Source organism: Plecotus auritus (assembly GCF_963455305.1).
Source record: "Plecotus auritus genome assembly, chromosome: 1".
NCBI lineage: Eukaryota > Metazoa > Chordata > Mammalia > Chiroptera > Vespertilionidae > Plecotus > Plecotus auritus.
Window position 1 is genome coordinate 27,465,735 of NC_137770.1, and position 15,433 is coordinate 27,481,167.

At 40.6% G+C, this 15,433-nt stretch overlaps 2 protein-coding genes across 5 annotated transcripts in view; both read right to left on the bottom strand.

The window, feature by feature from the left end:
• The window catches only part of PSEN1 (presenilin 1), a 70,830-nt gene extending 62,958 nt beyond the window's left edge, over positions 1–7,872 (bottom strand). For 2 of the 3 annotated variants that reach the window (XM_080648517.1, XM_080648515.1), the window contains exon 1: positions 7,718–7,872. The gene's annotated coding sequence lies outside the window, so the exon portion shown is untranslated. The remainder of the gene's footprint in view (positions 1–7,717) is intronic. The other variant, XM_080648516.1, reaches the window with a different exon arrangement.
• A 3,768-nt stretch (positions 7,873–11,640) lies between these two features.
• RBM25 (RNA binding motif protein 25) overlaps positions 11,641–15,433 on the bottom strand; it is a 47,430-nt gene continuing 43,637 nt past the window's right edge. For both annotated transcript variants that reach the window (XM_080650280.1, XM_080650279.1), the window contains one exon: positions 11,641–13,263. In XM_080650280.1, coding sequence (XP_080506406.1) covers positions 13,171–13,263 — 93 coding nt within the window. In that variant the 3' untranslated portion in view covers positions 11,641–13,170. The remainder of the gene's footprint in view (positions 13,264–15,433) is intronic.

A 15,433-nucleotide genomic window follows, 5' to 3' on the forward strand; every position in this document is an offset into this window, starting at 1 on the left:
CATAGGAAAACAGTGTGGCACACATAAGTTCGATCCCTGGTCGGGGCATGTATGGGAGGCAACAGATCGATGTTTCTCTCTCACATTGATTGCCTTCTTTCAATCTCTCTCTCTCTCTCTCTTCCTCTCTTTTAAAGTCAATAAACATATCCTCAGGTGAGAACTAAAAAAAAAAAAAAAAAAAAAAAAAGATAAGCTATAATGAGAATATAGTCATTTTATTTTTTATTGTATTTTTATTTATTTGTTTTTAGAGAGAGGGGGAGGAAGAGGTAGAGATACATAGAAACATCAATCTGCCAAAACCGGTTTGGCTCAGTGGATAGAGCATCGGCCTGCGGACTGAAGGGTCCCGGGTTCGATTCCGGTCAAGGGCATGTACATTGGTTGCGGGCACATCCCCAGTGGGAGGTGTGCAGGAGGCAGCTGATCAATGTTTCTCTCTCATCAATGTTTCTAGCTCTCTATCCCTCTTCCTTCCTCTCTGTAAAATATCAATAAAATATATTAAAAAAAAAAAAAAAAAGAAAGAAACATCATTCAGCTGTCTCCTTCATGCCCCCTGCCAGGGATCGAGCCCAAACCTGGAATCAAACTGATGATCTCCTGGTTCATGGATCGATACTCAACCACTGAACCACACACACCAGCTGGGCGAAAATATGGTAGTTTGAAGAAGTTTCCATTATTAGCCTTATGCTTATAGGATCTGTTCAGCTATTAGAAGAAACCATACAAACTGATTATCATACTAGAGCTTTCTCAGACAAATCTTGCAAAAATCAACAATACAGTAATCACTTTAGCATATCCCAATACTATTTTCAAAGGCACATCCATCACATTTACATGTGAAAAACTAAGGCTCAGGAAAGGTAAAAGAATTGGCCAGTGCATGATTATGGAGTAAATAACACCAGTTCCAGAACCCAGGTCTTCTGATGCCCAGTCCAGGTCTTTTCCAGTTCACCCAGAGAAAGCACAGGCTTCCACTAATGCTTTGAAGATCAAAACACTACAAGGCAACCCTCCCCGGAAGAGCTGCTCTGTACATGGAGCTCAATATGAAGAAGAGTCAGGCAACAGGGTTAAGCTAGGTCTTCAGTCAGCCTGGTGAACAAACGAACATTGTTGGTACAAAGAAAGGAGCAGGCAAAGGCAGATTTGATTCTGGTCCAGTAACAGCTGGAAACAATTGATGACTCCATGGAGAAGGCCAATGACCCCACTGTTAAAGCAGCGTGGCAGATGACACTAGTGAACTTTATAACATTCATAGCAGTGCCCTGAGAACAAGAAAAGATAGTTGTTGGGAATGAGAATATTGCATGTGACCTGGATTGCAGAGGGAGTGGGAGTAGGGACAGAAGTGGATTTTGTTTTTTTTTCTCTCTGGCCACCTGCTGAAGATTTTTCTGAGACTCATAGAGCATACTTGAATTCACTGCCATCCATTTCCTTTTCCTCAAGACACTTAATTCAATCAGATAAAGGAAAAAGAAATCCTTTTCTGATGGGCAACTATAATTTCTATATACAAAGAGACTAAAAACAAAAAGATACAAATAATACAGAAACTTAGATGTGCTGAACAGAAAAACTTAACCAGAAAATCTTCTATCCATCAGCACCTGAAAAGGTACCACAGGAGCAATGTTTAGAATTGAAAATAAGTTTATAAAAAATCCCATTTAAGGAAGCACGAACAGAAAAGTGCATTTCTTTCACTACATCTTGGTAACAACTAAACCTCAAAGTCTTATAGCATGTTTACTTAATTACTGATACCATTTTCTTTCTTTACTCTCGGAGATAAATGTAAACAAAATTTGACTTCACAGAAACAAATATCTTCATGGAGACATTTTATCATGATCTTCTCAAAAGCATAGGGCTTGTGGCTTGTTTTAATGATTCTAGCCACTTGATTAGTTTCTCCTTCACTTAGAAAATGACGAAAACGATTTTTTTTAGAAGTGTCTTTGTATTCTAATGCTAAGAAGTTTTCAAATGTCAATAAGCTTGTGATTTATTTTTTCCACACAATTATTTAATCAGCCTTAATGTTAATTTGATTGTTTAATATTTTTAATAGATTTTTAGAGAGAGAGAAAGAGAAATTTGGATGAGAGAGAAACATGGATCAGCTGCCTCCTGGCACACCTCGTACCAGGCATGTGATCACTCTGACTGTGAATCAAACTGGCAACTTCTGGGTTCATGGGGCGATGCTCAACCAACTGCGCAACACTGGCCAGAGCTTAATTTTACTTTGACAGCTTCTTCTAGACAGGCAGCTCAAATTCTGATTATATGGATGGGTATGAAAACCCTCTGTTTTTTTTTGTTTGTTTTGTTTTGTTTTAAAATATATTTTATTGATTTTTTACAGAGAGGAAGGGAGAGGGATAGAGAGTTAGAAACATCGATGAAAGAGAAACATCAATTCAGCTGCCTCTTGCACACTCCTCACTGGGGATGTGCCCACAACCAAGGCACATGCCCTTGACCGGAATCGAACCCAGGACCCTTGAGTCCGCAGGCCGACGCTCCATCCACTGAGCCAAACCGGTTAGGGCAAGACCCTCTGTTTTTTAAAAGCGCACATCCAACAATAAATGCAACCAATCTCCAAAATTTATAAAAATAATTTGAAAGTAATTTAAAGTTTTAGAACTACATTCTGAAAAGACTCCTCTGAATTTTAAGAGCAAATAATTTCCCCATCCCTACAACAGGCTTTGTCAAAGTGGTTGACTCTAAAAAGAGCAAGGATAGTGATATAGCCTATTTGGTGATTTTTTCCTCCTTCCATCCCACTCCACTTCTGTGAACCATCTGTGGTAGATTAGACTATTATTTAGCAAATATTCACTCCAGCATCCCCAAGAGAAAAATATACTTCCCCTCTCCAGTAATGTTAGGCTTGCCTCTTTGTCCTGCTTTGGCCTCAAGGTGGGTATAGTATACTACCCACCCATTTCTTTGGGCACAATCATAATGATACTGTTGTAAATAACCTGGTTATTAATTAACAGGGAAGGGGCAAAGGAAAGGCCAAATAGACACATGCCTAGTAAAGTCTGGATGAAATAAGGAAGGAACAGGTCATTGGCCAGAGTAAGCATGGCTGCTGCAAGTGTGGGAAGATTTCAGATATTTCAACTCCTAAACAAAGGGGTTTACTCTCTCTTGTGCACTGGGCTCCTGGCTCTCTTGTTGTAGAGGGCATGCTCCCCTGCATTTGTCCACATGGCTCATAGCCATGTGGGCACACAATCCTATCTAATAAGGAGGGAATATGCTAATTGACCCTCACACTGTCGCAAAGATGGCGGCGCCCTCAGCCAATAGGAGGGAATATGCTAATTAACTACCTCACTGCCATGCCCTCAAAGATGGAAGTGCCCACAGCCAATGAGGGAATATGCTAATTGACTGCCACGCCCTCAAAGTTAGCAGTATCCACAGCCACAAGATGGCGGTGCCCAGTCCCCTCAACCCCCAGCTGCCCATAGCCGGCCCGAGGAACAGGCAAGTCTCGGATGGTGGCTGCCCAGCCTCCCAGGGCCGCCCGAGGCTCAGGTAACCAGGGCCAGCCGAGGCTTGCGCTGCTGGCAGCAGCAGAGGTGTGATGGGGGTGTCGCCTTCCCCTGATTGCCGGGTCGCCTCCCGCCCCTGAGGACTCCCGGACTGTGAGAGGGGGCAGACTGGGCTGAGCAACTCCCCCTCCAGTGCATGAATTTTCATGCACCAGGCCTCTAGGAGACTATAACTAGCCTGATGTTATATTGGACCCAGCTCCACAATAGAAGGACACTCTGGACACTGGCTTTGCTTCCAGCTCTGCTGAATCCCCAGCTACAACACTTTCAGGACTGGTGTAAGGGAAATGGGACTTTGAAACCCAGGGATGTAATTCCACACAAATATAGATCATTCATCCTCCCATGCTAGTCTTAGAAAATTCTTTTTCTCAAGATATCATAAGGACCAGACCACAAGCACCCAGTGGAGAAAGGGATCTCCCACTTCCACTGGTGGACCATTTTCTACACACTTCCATCAATAACAATATGACTTGCTTTGGTCAATGAGATCTTAGCAGATGTGGCCCAAGCAAACACTTGAACTGTGCTTGTGTAGTAGGTAGGCCTTGCCTTCTTGTACCTCTGCTGGTGCCTGGAGAAGAGCTTACCATGTGTAGCCACTGTCCCTTCAGTCTGGCCCCAGAATAAGACATGCAAAGCAAAACTGCTCTAGATCAGTGGTCGGCAAACTGCGGCTCGCGAGCCGCAGTTTGCCGCTCTGTTGACTAATGAGTTTGCCGACCACTGCTCTAGCTGATCCACAGATCTACATCTTGAAGCAGAGCCTTGAGTGCTCTAAGGCACTGAGTTTGAGGGAGTCTGTTATATAGTTATCGTAATTGTTTTTAAATAATAATGGTTATGTGGACTTGGAACAATAAAAATTAACAAAAACTTACAAGTCCAGAATCCTTTATCTGAAACCCTTAGAACTAAATGTGTTTAGAATTCCTATTATTTTTTGGGTTTTATAAAGTAATATGATGCAAGTACCATACGTTTTATAATGGCCCTTGGGGTCTTAGACACACAATATCAAACACATTAATATGTAGTAAAACATATAAGTAACCTTAAATTACACAAACAAATTCAGGTTAAATGTCAAATGAGTTATGAAAAGCCTTTCAGTTTTTTCAGGGGCTTTTGGATTTCAGAATTGTAGATATGGAGCTATATTATTAATATTTGTATAATTATAAAGATTCAGCCCTAGTCTGTTTGGCTCAATGGATAGAGCATCCGCCTATAGACTGAAGGGTCTCGGGTTCAATTCCGGTCAGGGGCACATGCCCAGTTACGGGCTTGATCCCTAGTAAGGGGCGTGCAGGAAGCAGCCAATCAATGGTTCTTTCACCACTGATGTTTCTCTTCCTCTCCCTTCCTCTCTGAAATCCATAAAAATACATTTTTTAAAAAGAATCTCTAGCCCTAGCTGGTTTGGCTCAGTGGATAGAGCGTCGGCCTGCGGACTGAAGGGTCCCGGGTTCGATTCCGGTCAAGGGCATGTACCTTGGTTGCGGGCACATCCCCAGTGGGAGGTGTGCAGGAGGCAGCTGATCGATGTTTCTCTCTCATCGATGTTTCTAACTCTCTATCCCTCTCCCTTCCTCTCTGTAAAATATCAATAAAATATATTTTAAAAAAAAAATTAGAAAAAAAAAAAAGAATCTCTACCCTCCCCCAAAAAAAACCATTTAATTTCAATAACTCTACTTAGAAGATATGATTACCCTCATTGTCTTAAATTCACTGTGGAAATGGGGAGAATACAATTTATCTTCAATGGGGGAAAAAAGACTACTTATATCTAATTAATTTGTAACTCATTGGCTATATATTCAACAAAGCTTGCATTCTCTCTTTTGCTTTATTTAGATCAACTGAAGAAACTTAAGAAACTGTGAAAACTAAACATTATACCCTTTAATCAACACTTATTGGGTTTCTTCTACATACCCAGACACTGTGAAAGGTGCTGGGGATGCTACTGAATCCAATAACGCTTCTGTTTACTTAAAGAGCTTACTTTCTAGAGGGAAAGACAGACAAATATCTTTTTATATTAATTACATGTTGAAATCAAAATGTTTTAGATGTAATGAATTATATAAAATGTTATTCAAATTAATTTTACCTATTTCTACCTTTAAAATTATATTACAAAATTTAAAATTAACATTTGAAACTCACTTTATATTTTTATTGGACAGTGGTGCTCTAAATCTTCAGTTCTTTCTGATACACCAGGCCTAATGTTGAAAATCCCTGACAACCCCTTCCTTCCTGCGCTTCCCTCCCTTCCTCAGCTTTTGTGACACTGAACTATAGAGGTTTTCCTCCCACCACTCCATTCTCCTCAGCTGGCTGGTTTCTCCCTCTTCCACACCCTAAGTATACGTGTTCCTGAGGGTATGCCTGGGTCTCCTGTTCCCTTCCTCTCCTTAGGTGTCTCATCCACTGCTTCAACAGCAACTCGCAAGTCTAAGTGACTCTCATATTTACAGCTCCAGGCCGGTCCAAAGGACTTCCTCATCTTCCTCACTAGAATAGTTCTTTGCTCCTAACTTCCTTATTTGTGCCATCAACGCTCTCATTTTTCAAACTTAAAGTCTCCTTGTGAACTTACGACGGACAAGCAGTATTAGGGGTCTCTGAAAGGTTTTTCAGTATATATCTCCAAGAAGTCTCGCCCTATAATCTGATACAATAGTGGAAGAGAATTAGCCAAGAGAACCTGGAGTGGGAGGAAGAGAACTACATAAACTTTGGTAACTTTTCTGTTAGGATGATTCTGAGACCAACTCCAATCCTCAGGTTCTCCGCAAATGGAAATTCATGCAGCAGTTCAGGACTAGTAGCAGCCATTAACTTAAAATCCAGCAGTAAATGGTGTCCATTCAGAAGAAAGGATACCCAGAACTGTGGGGGCTTTCTACCCAAGAACCAGGAGTAGTAGAATGGAAAACTAGATGACAGGTGGTACTTGTACAGTCTATTTTTTGTGGGGGGAGGGGAGGATCCATGCACTCAATAGACGTGTTTTTTCATTGTTAAAGGGTTGTTATTAAATGTGAGTGGGGGTGGGGCTTAAGTTGGTTGAACTCTGCAAATGAGTTAAGAAAAACTGAAATAGGCTTTTGCAGGTGACTGAAATTAGCCAAACGCAACAGGATCCAATCTACTTTCCCGTTTTATCTTCCTTCATAACAGTCATTTAATGTTCAGACTGGCTCACTGGACAGTGAGATCCAGGACCCCTGTTTGTAGTACACCCTATGATTATAATGTCTTCCCACTTCAACTCCAAGGGTGAAAACCTTCCCACTGCAAAAGATAATTCAAATAACAAGATTCCCTTAAGCAGATGTGATCTCTATCTGCCTCAAACGTCAACGAATGTTTTTACCTTTACAATGTGCTTTGCCATATAGTTATTTGCACACTATGCATACTATCTCCCATAGTAAACCTTGAATACGTTATTCATCTTGTGCAAAGCAGACAAATGATGCTTTTAATTTTACTGTTATTTTTCTACAAAAGGAAAATAATCTGAGCGGGAAGAAAACACAAACATCTAAGACACATGCAAGGCATCGGACATACATGCCTTGGGACAGTTCCGATCTAAGGCAAACGCATCAGACCCTGTTTTCCGCTTCGAATGTGAGACATAAGGAACTTTTTTTAACCCTGAATGCCACTCGCTTCCCCTGGACCAGCACACAGTCAGCAGGAGGCGTGGAGTTTCCTCAGTTGCTCAGCCTGGCTGGGCGCTACGCGCTTCCCCTTTCTCCGGCTCCACTCGTCAAGACTGCCAATCCCGGCCCAAGGCACCTGCGCTCTCAGTTATCTTCGATAATCAGCACTTCCGGACCAAGGCTCTGAAGGTACTCTCTTCAGCCTGACCGCACGCTGCGCCCGGAACCCGAGAAACGGGCAGCCCCTCTTTATTTGCCACACGGGGTTCCAGTGTCCCCACCCTGCCGCGCCCCGCTCCCCATCCTCTAGGACGCCGGCTCCGCGGCCGGGACGGCGACAAAGGGCCGGCCGAGCCTGCGGCCACCCGTGTCGACACTGGATGAGGGGCGCCTTCCTCTCTGCCAGGACTCCCCATCACGCACCTACTTCCTCCTCGCCGCCGCCTCCTACGACCGCCCGCAGCCGAGGTTCCTTCACGAGCAGTGCCTGTTGTTTCCGATGTGAAATCTCGGCCTCAGGAGCTGCCCGGCCCAGGCCCCGCCCAAAAGGCTTCACCGCTGTCGTCATTTCCGGTTCTGGCGTCGTTGGGGGTTGGCCCGCAGGCGGAGGGGTGGGCTCTAGAGGGGGCAGGGACAAGACTAGAGGAAAGGGGTGGAGCTTCCGGTGGTGTGGGCGCGGATCGTGAAGGGAAAGTCTGCGCTCTAGCCGGCCTCGGACCTGGGCGAACTCGCCTAGGGTGCCCGCATGAGTCGAGGTAGTCTAGGATCCGAGACAGGTCTTGAGCCGGACCAAAGTCTCTACGTATGCTGGGCCCAGTGTGTGGTTCTCCAAGCCAACAAGTTATGGCATCTTAAAACCTCAAGTTTCGCCCTGGCTGGTTTGGCTCAGTGGATGGAGCGTCAGCCTGCGGACTGAGCTGTCCCAGGTTCCATTCTGGTCAAGGGCATGTACGTTGGTTGCGGGCAGGTCCCCAGTGGGGAGTGTGCAGGAGGCAGCTGAATCCATGTTTCTATCCCTCTCCCTTCCTCTGTACAAAAATCAATAAAATAAAAAAACACCAAGTTTCTTTCATTTCTCTGTTACCTATTTATAGTGTTTCTCAATGTGAATCAGGTGCACCACAATCAAGAAGATGCTAATTAAAATTGTAAATACTTGTACCTTTTCTTTCTTCATTGAATCAAAACTGATGGGTGGGCCCTGGCAGGTTTGGCTCAGGAGCATTGGTTGGCGGACAAAAGGGGCCCAGATTCAATTCCAATCACGGGCACATGAGGGCTCGGTCCCTGGTGGGGGGCGTGGTGGGAGCGGCCGATCAATGATTCTCATCATTGATGTTTCTATCCCTCCCTCCCTCTCTGGAATCAATAAAAAAAGAGGGGAAAAAACTGATGGGTAAAGCAAACCTGAGAAACCTCATTTTAAACAAATGTCTGGGATTCTTGGAATCCAAATTAAGAACCAGTCTTCCTAAATGGTAAGCTTCCAGAAAGCAGGAAATGGGCTTATTTTTGTAATCCTGAAACCTATCTGGCAGACAATGAATTGCTCAAAGGTCAGCTACCACTCTAGTATGTGATGTGGCGGACTTGAGAGTGCCATTTAATTCAAACAGCATGGCTTGAGAATGTTTATTCCTTTTTGTTTATAGAAATTACTAGAGGCCCAATGCACGAAATTTGTGGAAAGGGCTTGGCCCTTGCAGCCCAGGCTTGGTCCGGAAGGTTGGCCTGTCCGGTCTAATTAGCATATTACACTTTTATTATTATAGATCTTTCCTTACTGGGCATTTTATATTGCCAATTTCTAATTTGGCCTTTATGAATCAAGTAATAAAATGAAAAGTGAAGATTGTTAAAGATCAAAACATGAGCATTCAAATGCAAATAAACATTTCAATAATTTAACATTTTAAAAAATCTACCCATTTATCAATAATTATAAGCTAGCCCTAACCAGTTTGGCTCAGTGGATAGAGCTATCAGCCTGTGGACTGAAGGGTCCCAGGCTCGATTCCGGTCAAGGGCATGTACCTTGGTTGCGGGCACATCCCAGTTGGAGGTGTGCAGGAGGCAGCTGATCGATGTTTCTCATCGATGTTTCTAACTCTCTATCCCTCTCCCTTCCTCTCTGTAAAAAAATCAATAAAATATTTTAAAAAAATTATTATAAGCTAAAAAAATAGTAATTATAAGCTCACTTTGGTCTAAAAGTATGAATATAACAGTTCCTGGGTTTAGAAATACATATCTGAATTCCCAGATTTCTTCTTGACACCTAGATTGTTTCTTTGCCTATTTAGGATTCCTTCTCATATCCTTTATATCCAGTAGTATTCACAAATCAATTTCACCATCCATTGCTGAGCAAAAACTATTTCTCAATTTTATACTATTAATAGGCTAAAATATGACCAGGAAAAAATTGTAAACATTTTGACATAAAACCTTTCAGCAGTTTCTGCATAGATGTGAAAACATTTATAGAACTCATTAGAAAGAACCAGGTAAATAAGCCTCCTATATATGTTAGTATACCTACCTGGCTTAGATTTATTTGCATTAAAAATGTTTTTTACTCCATATGAAAGAAGAAAAAAATAAGTTTAGTCCACTTTGACTCTCAGACTGAGTTTCCTCACTTTGTCCACCATGTCTAGTGTCTGTGCCTGATGAGTACCTGAAACAGCACTCCCCACAAAGTAATCGTTAGCTTCTGCTATTACATAAAGTTTACCAGAAAGCACTATGACAAGGTTCAAATTAACAACATAAAGTTCTCTAAGGAGGAAATGTTCTGGGAATGGCTAGGAATGAAGCCTATTAGAGTTGTTCTCAGGCAACATTTTTGGAAGAGATTACTTTACATTCATGAAAATACAGAATAGGTATGTTGATTTGCCTAAAAAATGTTTTCCTCTTTAAAATCTACTTAAAAAGCCCTCACTGGTTTGGCTCACTGGATGGAGCGTCAACCTGCATACTGAAGGGTCCCAGGTTCAATTCGTCAAGGGCACATGCCTGGGTTGTGGGCTCAATCCCCAGTAGCGGGCATACAGGAGGCAGTTGATCAATGATTCTCTCATCACTGATGTTTCTCTCTCCCCCTCTCCCTTCCTGAAATCAATAAAAATATAATTTCAAAATCTACTCAAAAAGAAAATAAAGTTGCATTTATGTAGTCTGTTAGGATAAAATACTGGTACTGAGTAGATACCTTCAACTGCTAATGGAAGTGTAGTCCTTGGATCATCTAGCATTGGCATCATCGACCTCAGGCCCCACCCTAGCCCTACTAAGTCAGAGTCTGCACTTTTGTAACAAGATTCCTCCAAGTGATGCAGTGCACATTTGATCTTAAAAAAAACCTCAGCCCTGGCTGGTGTGGCTCAGTTGGTTGAGTACTGTCCTGTACGCCAAAAGGTCACCAGTTCAATTCCGGTCAGGGCACAAGCCCAGGTTGCAGGTTTCGTCCCTGGGCAGGATGTGTACAGCAGGCAACCGATTGATGTGTCTCCCTCCCTCTCTCTCTAAAAAAAATCAATAAAAGTACATTTTTTAAAAAAGTTAAAATAACTTACCTTTCCTCCTGTAAATAAACATACATGTTTTAAATTATTTTATGTATATGGTCAAATGAGGAAAAAGCATACTGGTTTTTTAACTGCCTTTTTTATACCTGGAATGGGCAATATGGATCAAGCAAGGTTTCCAAACTGAAATTCAATTATGGGCAAATGGTAAAGATGACCCAGAAAGCTCAAGCAATTCAGCAGAAATTTTACGTGTATTCTCCCAAACACTTGACTACCCCACCCCAGCAGTTTATACATGTCCAATTCTTTACATGTAAATCTGAAAACCTTAAAGTTTAAGCTTGGTGGCAAAACCTGACTGGCATTAAGCTATTAATGTAATGATCTTAGTGACTGTGATCATTCCTGCTCTGCTACAGAAATGTTAATGTATGAACTTGGATTCTGAGGCAAATCTCTCTGGAGTCCTTATTCAGTACATGGTTATGTGTCCCCAAGGGTTTCAGATATGGGCCTTTTAAGATAAATATAGTGAAAGAGCAAGAGCAAAAGAAATTAATGCCAATGTTGACTAAATAAAACAACCTAATATGATGCCTTAGAAGTGGTAATATGGCAAGAGAAAATAGGCATAATAAAGCTTGAACAAGATGTTAGGCTGAGGGTCAATCTGAGAAAAAGCTAGTAAATGAATTTGTAAATGGCAAGAAGCATGTTTCTGAAATTTTCCTTGAGAAACCAGAATTTAAAATATTGTAACACTAAAAGGGAATATCTCCATAGACATTTAGATTAATGCACCGCACAATTACAACATGCCACTTATTTAATAAGACTGAAAGAATGAGTCCCCGAGATCAAATATATACATTTTTAATATCTGAAATATTTACATAAGGGAACCATGTCATGGTCCAATGTTAAGAACAGTGTTTTCAAATGTCCTCTTAAGATGTAAAAAAAAAAAAATCTAGTAACTCAAGCTCCATTAGGCTTTATCTTCCTATTCCCAATCTTTATCTTTAAATAAATACTTAGACATGAAATAGCTGCACCTACTTTGTATTTAGAACTGTTTAAAACTTGTTATATTTTCGATTAATTTTGCTCCCTGGTGAAGTTCTGATGTACAACAAAGAAAGCCCCATGTGTGTCTCTAACACCATCAATGTATTTTTAAACTTTGATGAGCAGAGGTAAACAAGGTGTGTGCTTGCATACACACACACAAGTTATAAAGCCTTTACAAAACAAAAAATTAGTGGTAACTGCCTTAAATGATTTACTTTATCCTTAAAAATAAGATGTAAACTTTTATAAAATGCCATGCTGAAATTCTATTGAGTTTTGTCAAACTTTCCTAGTCTGTAAAATTGCCTAATTTTATCTGTTTTTAAAAAGTATTTTTCATTTATGCTTTTTTTTTAATGCAAAGGGGCACACCAAAATTAAACTAAGGGCCAATCAGTGCAAAAATGCATTAAATAAAGCTCTCCAGGATCTGCCTCATTTCTGAACAATGAGATTGGGGGGGCAGGCGGGGGAGGGGAACCACTGATTCACATGCCCGTAAAAGAGGGGCTAAAGCAGCCAGCTATTAACAGGAAAACCCCATTCTGTTCAACAGAGTGTTTCTTGCCGTAAGAGAATAACATGCTCTGGGAGACTATTAACCTAATTATCCCAGACATTGGAATTGGCACAATACCATGTTTCCTTTACAATTATATTTTTCAATTAGAAAATGTTCAAGGGAGCCCTCCAAAGCAAATTAGGGAAAATAGTTTTATATATACATTCACACAAACACATTCATACAGAGATACAGTAGGAATGGATGGTTTCCTAATTTTCACACTCTAATTTTAAATTTCATGCCTTCATGAAAGCTTGCCAATTCTGATCAAGGGGGTAAGGGTAATAGATGTGGCTGGTATTCTTTCAATTAAAATTGTTCATGTTGGTTCCTATACAGTACAGTTCAATATTAAGTGCAATTCTGCAAAAGAATTGGGGAGTCATTTTAATATTTACAAGGAACAAATCAGCAGAACAAGATTATATCAGATAGGCTGTGTACAGTAGCTGTGGCTTATAAAACATACCAGTAATTTGTACCTGGTGAGTATAAAGAGAACCAAGGGAGGATTCAGATGTCTTTACAACCAAGGGAGTACACAGGGCATCAACAAATTGGAGGACAAAAAAAAAATTCACATTTTCTACATCAAAAAAAAATTACAGATCTCACAAATGTCTTTGAAGACAAAAAATTTTTTCAAGGTCCTTTGAAGGATGGGAAAGACGATATCTGAAATGGAACTCTAAATGTACAGAGTTTTACTTCACAAGACCAATTTTCTTGGCTTCTGTTTCATATATCAATAATCTCCACATTTTGACTATAAAAACTTCTGCTTCTTCATCAAGTACCTAGGAGAGGAGAAAAAAAAAAACAGCAACATATGTAAGATAAGCAATCAGCATCTCCCAACAATAGTGACTGTTATAAAAAGGGCTTTTACCCACTGACAAGCGTTTACTTTCAATAAAATGACAAAGGAAATCTGTCTAGTGTGAGAAATGTGGTACATGTAAATTACAAAAATTGCATTCAGCAAAATTTCATGGCTCACTGAATACTGACACCACAGTGTTTTCTTGATGCAACTTTTATTCTAACTTTTATCTTTACAAATAGTACATTTATGCATGTTTTGAAAAACTATATCCTAAGGGAAGCAAATTTTATAAAGAATACAGTAATTTAGGCAGAACTAGTTGTACAACTACTTAATAACTTTCATACAGAGTATCACCTTTATCCCCCAAAACAACCTTAGCATCTTAATATTTATGGAGTCCTTATGTATGTGACACTGAATTAAGTATTAAATGAGAATATATGTAAGGTATTTAATATACTGTCTGAGATACAATAAACAGAGAAAGTGAAAACTGTCATGTTACAAAGGAACACAAGACTAGTGAATAAATTAAAGGTCCTATCCCCTTGACAAATAAACAAATCAAATTATCTTCCTATCTGCATGAGTTAGGTGCACCATGTCCTCCTCAGTACCCCTGCCCTCATCCCACACATATAGTCAGTCAGCCCTCCACACCAGAGCTGTAGTGAGGTGAAATGGAATATCATGTTTCCTTCTACAGGAAGCAGCTGTGACTAAGCTTCAGGGTATCACTGCCATGAAGGTTTGTAGAATAATGTTATAGTCACCCTGTCATCATCTGAACCGATTCACTACTTGTATTCGTATATATATAAATATAAATAATTGATTTCAGAAAAAGGAAGGGAGAGGTAGAGAGGGATAGAAACACCAATGATGAGAGAGAATCATTGAGGATCGAGCCAGCAACCTCGGCATATGCTCCAACCAAGAATCGAACCGTGACCTGCTGGTTCATGGGTCAATGCTCAACCACTGGCCAGGCCACCACTTGTATTCTTAAACACTCTACTCTCTGACTGTAACTTCCCAGTTGTTTCATTCCAACACATTTCCTACCAGTCCAGATTCAAACTACCAGCTCTATTCCAATATTATTTCCTTTTCCTCCTAGCTGGGGTTCATAGACCATTCAATCACTCTTTTACTTTTACCATCAATATTTTTCCTCCTTTTTCTCACAAAACCACAAGTTAGATAAATGCAATCACTGACTCTACTGTAATATCCAAATTAAATGCAATTGGGAATTTGGTATTTACTACTTCCAACCTTACCTGTCCAAATGACAACACATCCATAGAATCTTCAAGTCTCAATTTAGATGGTAATTCCTGTGATGCTTTCCCTACCTATTCTCAACACCATCAGATGCTCTAGCTCCTCTGTCCCTTTTTACATATCCCCATCATAGCAAGTATATTATAATAGGGTTTCATTATTGGTATACCTGTCTTCCTGATAGTTCAAGGGCAGATGTACCACCTTATTATGCTTCTAACACATTGCTCTACCCAGTAAGCACTCAATAAATGTACTCTAAATGTATTAATAGGTCCAGAACTTACATGTATAGACACAAACATGAAAAGTGGAAGAGGGGAGAGACTGGTTAAAAAACAAACAAACAAACAAACAAAACGCTTCTCCCCCCCGCAACTTTCATGTGGTCTAATCATATCTTGCTATGGGTGCCTTAATCTTCTTTTAATAAATTCAAATTTTAATTTAGGCTTATAAAGAGATTCTAGAACCAACGAAGTTAAAAAAATCAATCAAATACAGAAGTTAATTTGTTCACATAGATTTTTTAAAAATATATTTTTATTAATTTCAGAGATGAAGGGAGAGAGAGAGAGAAAGAAACATCAATGATGAAAGAGAATCATTGATCGGCTGCCTCCTGCACTTCTCCTATTGGGGATTGAGCCTGCAACCCGGGCATGTGCCCTTGACCAAAATCGAACCCGGGAACATTCAGTCCACAGGCCCACACTCTATCCACTGAGCCAAACCAGCTAGGGCTGTTCACACAGATATTAATTAAATTACTAATAACAGCCCTAGCCATGTAGCTCAGTTGGTTAGAGTATCATCTCAATACACCAACGGCTGTGGGTTTGATCAAGCAC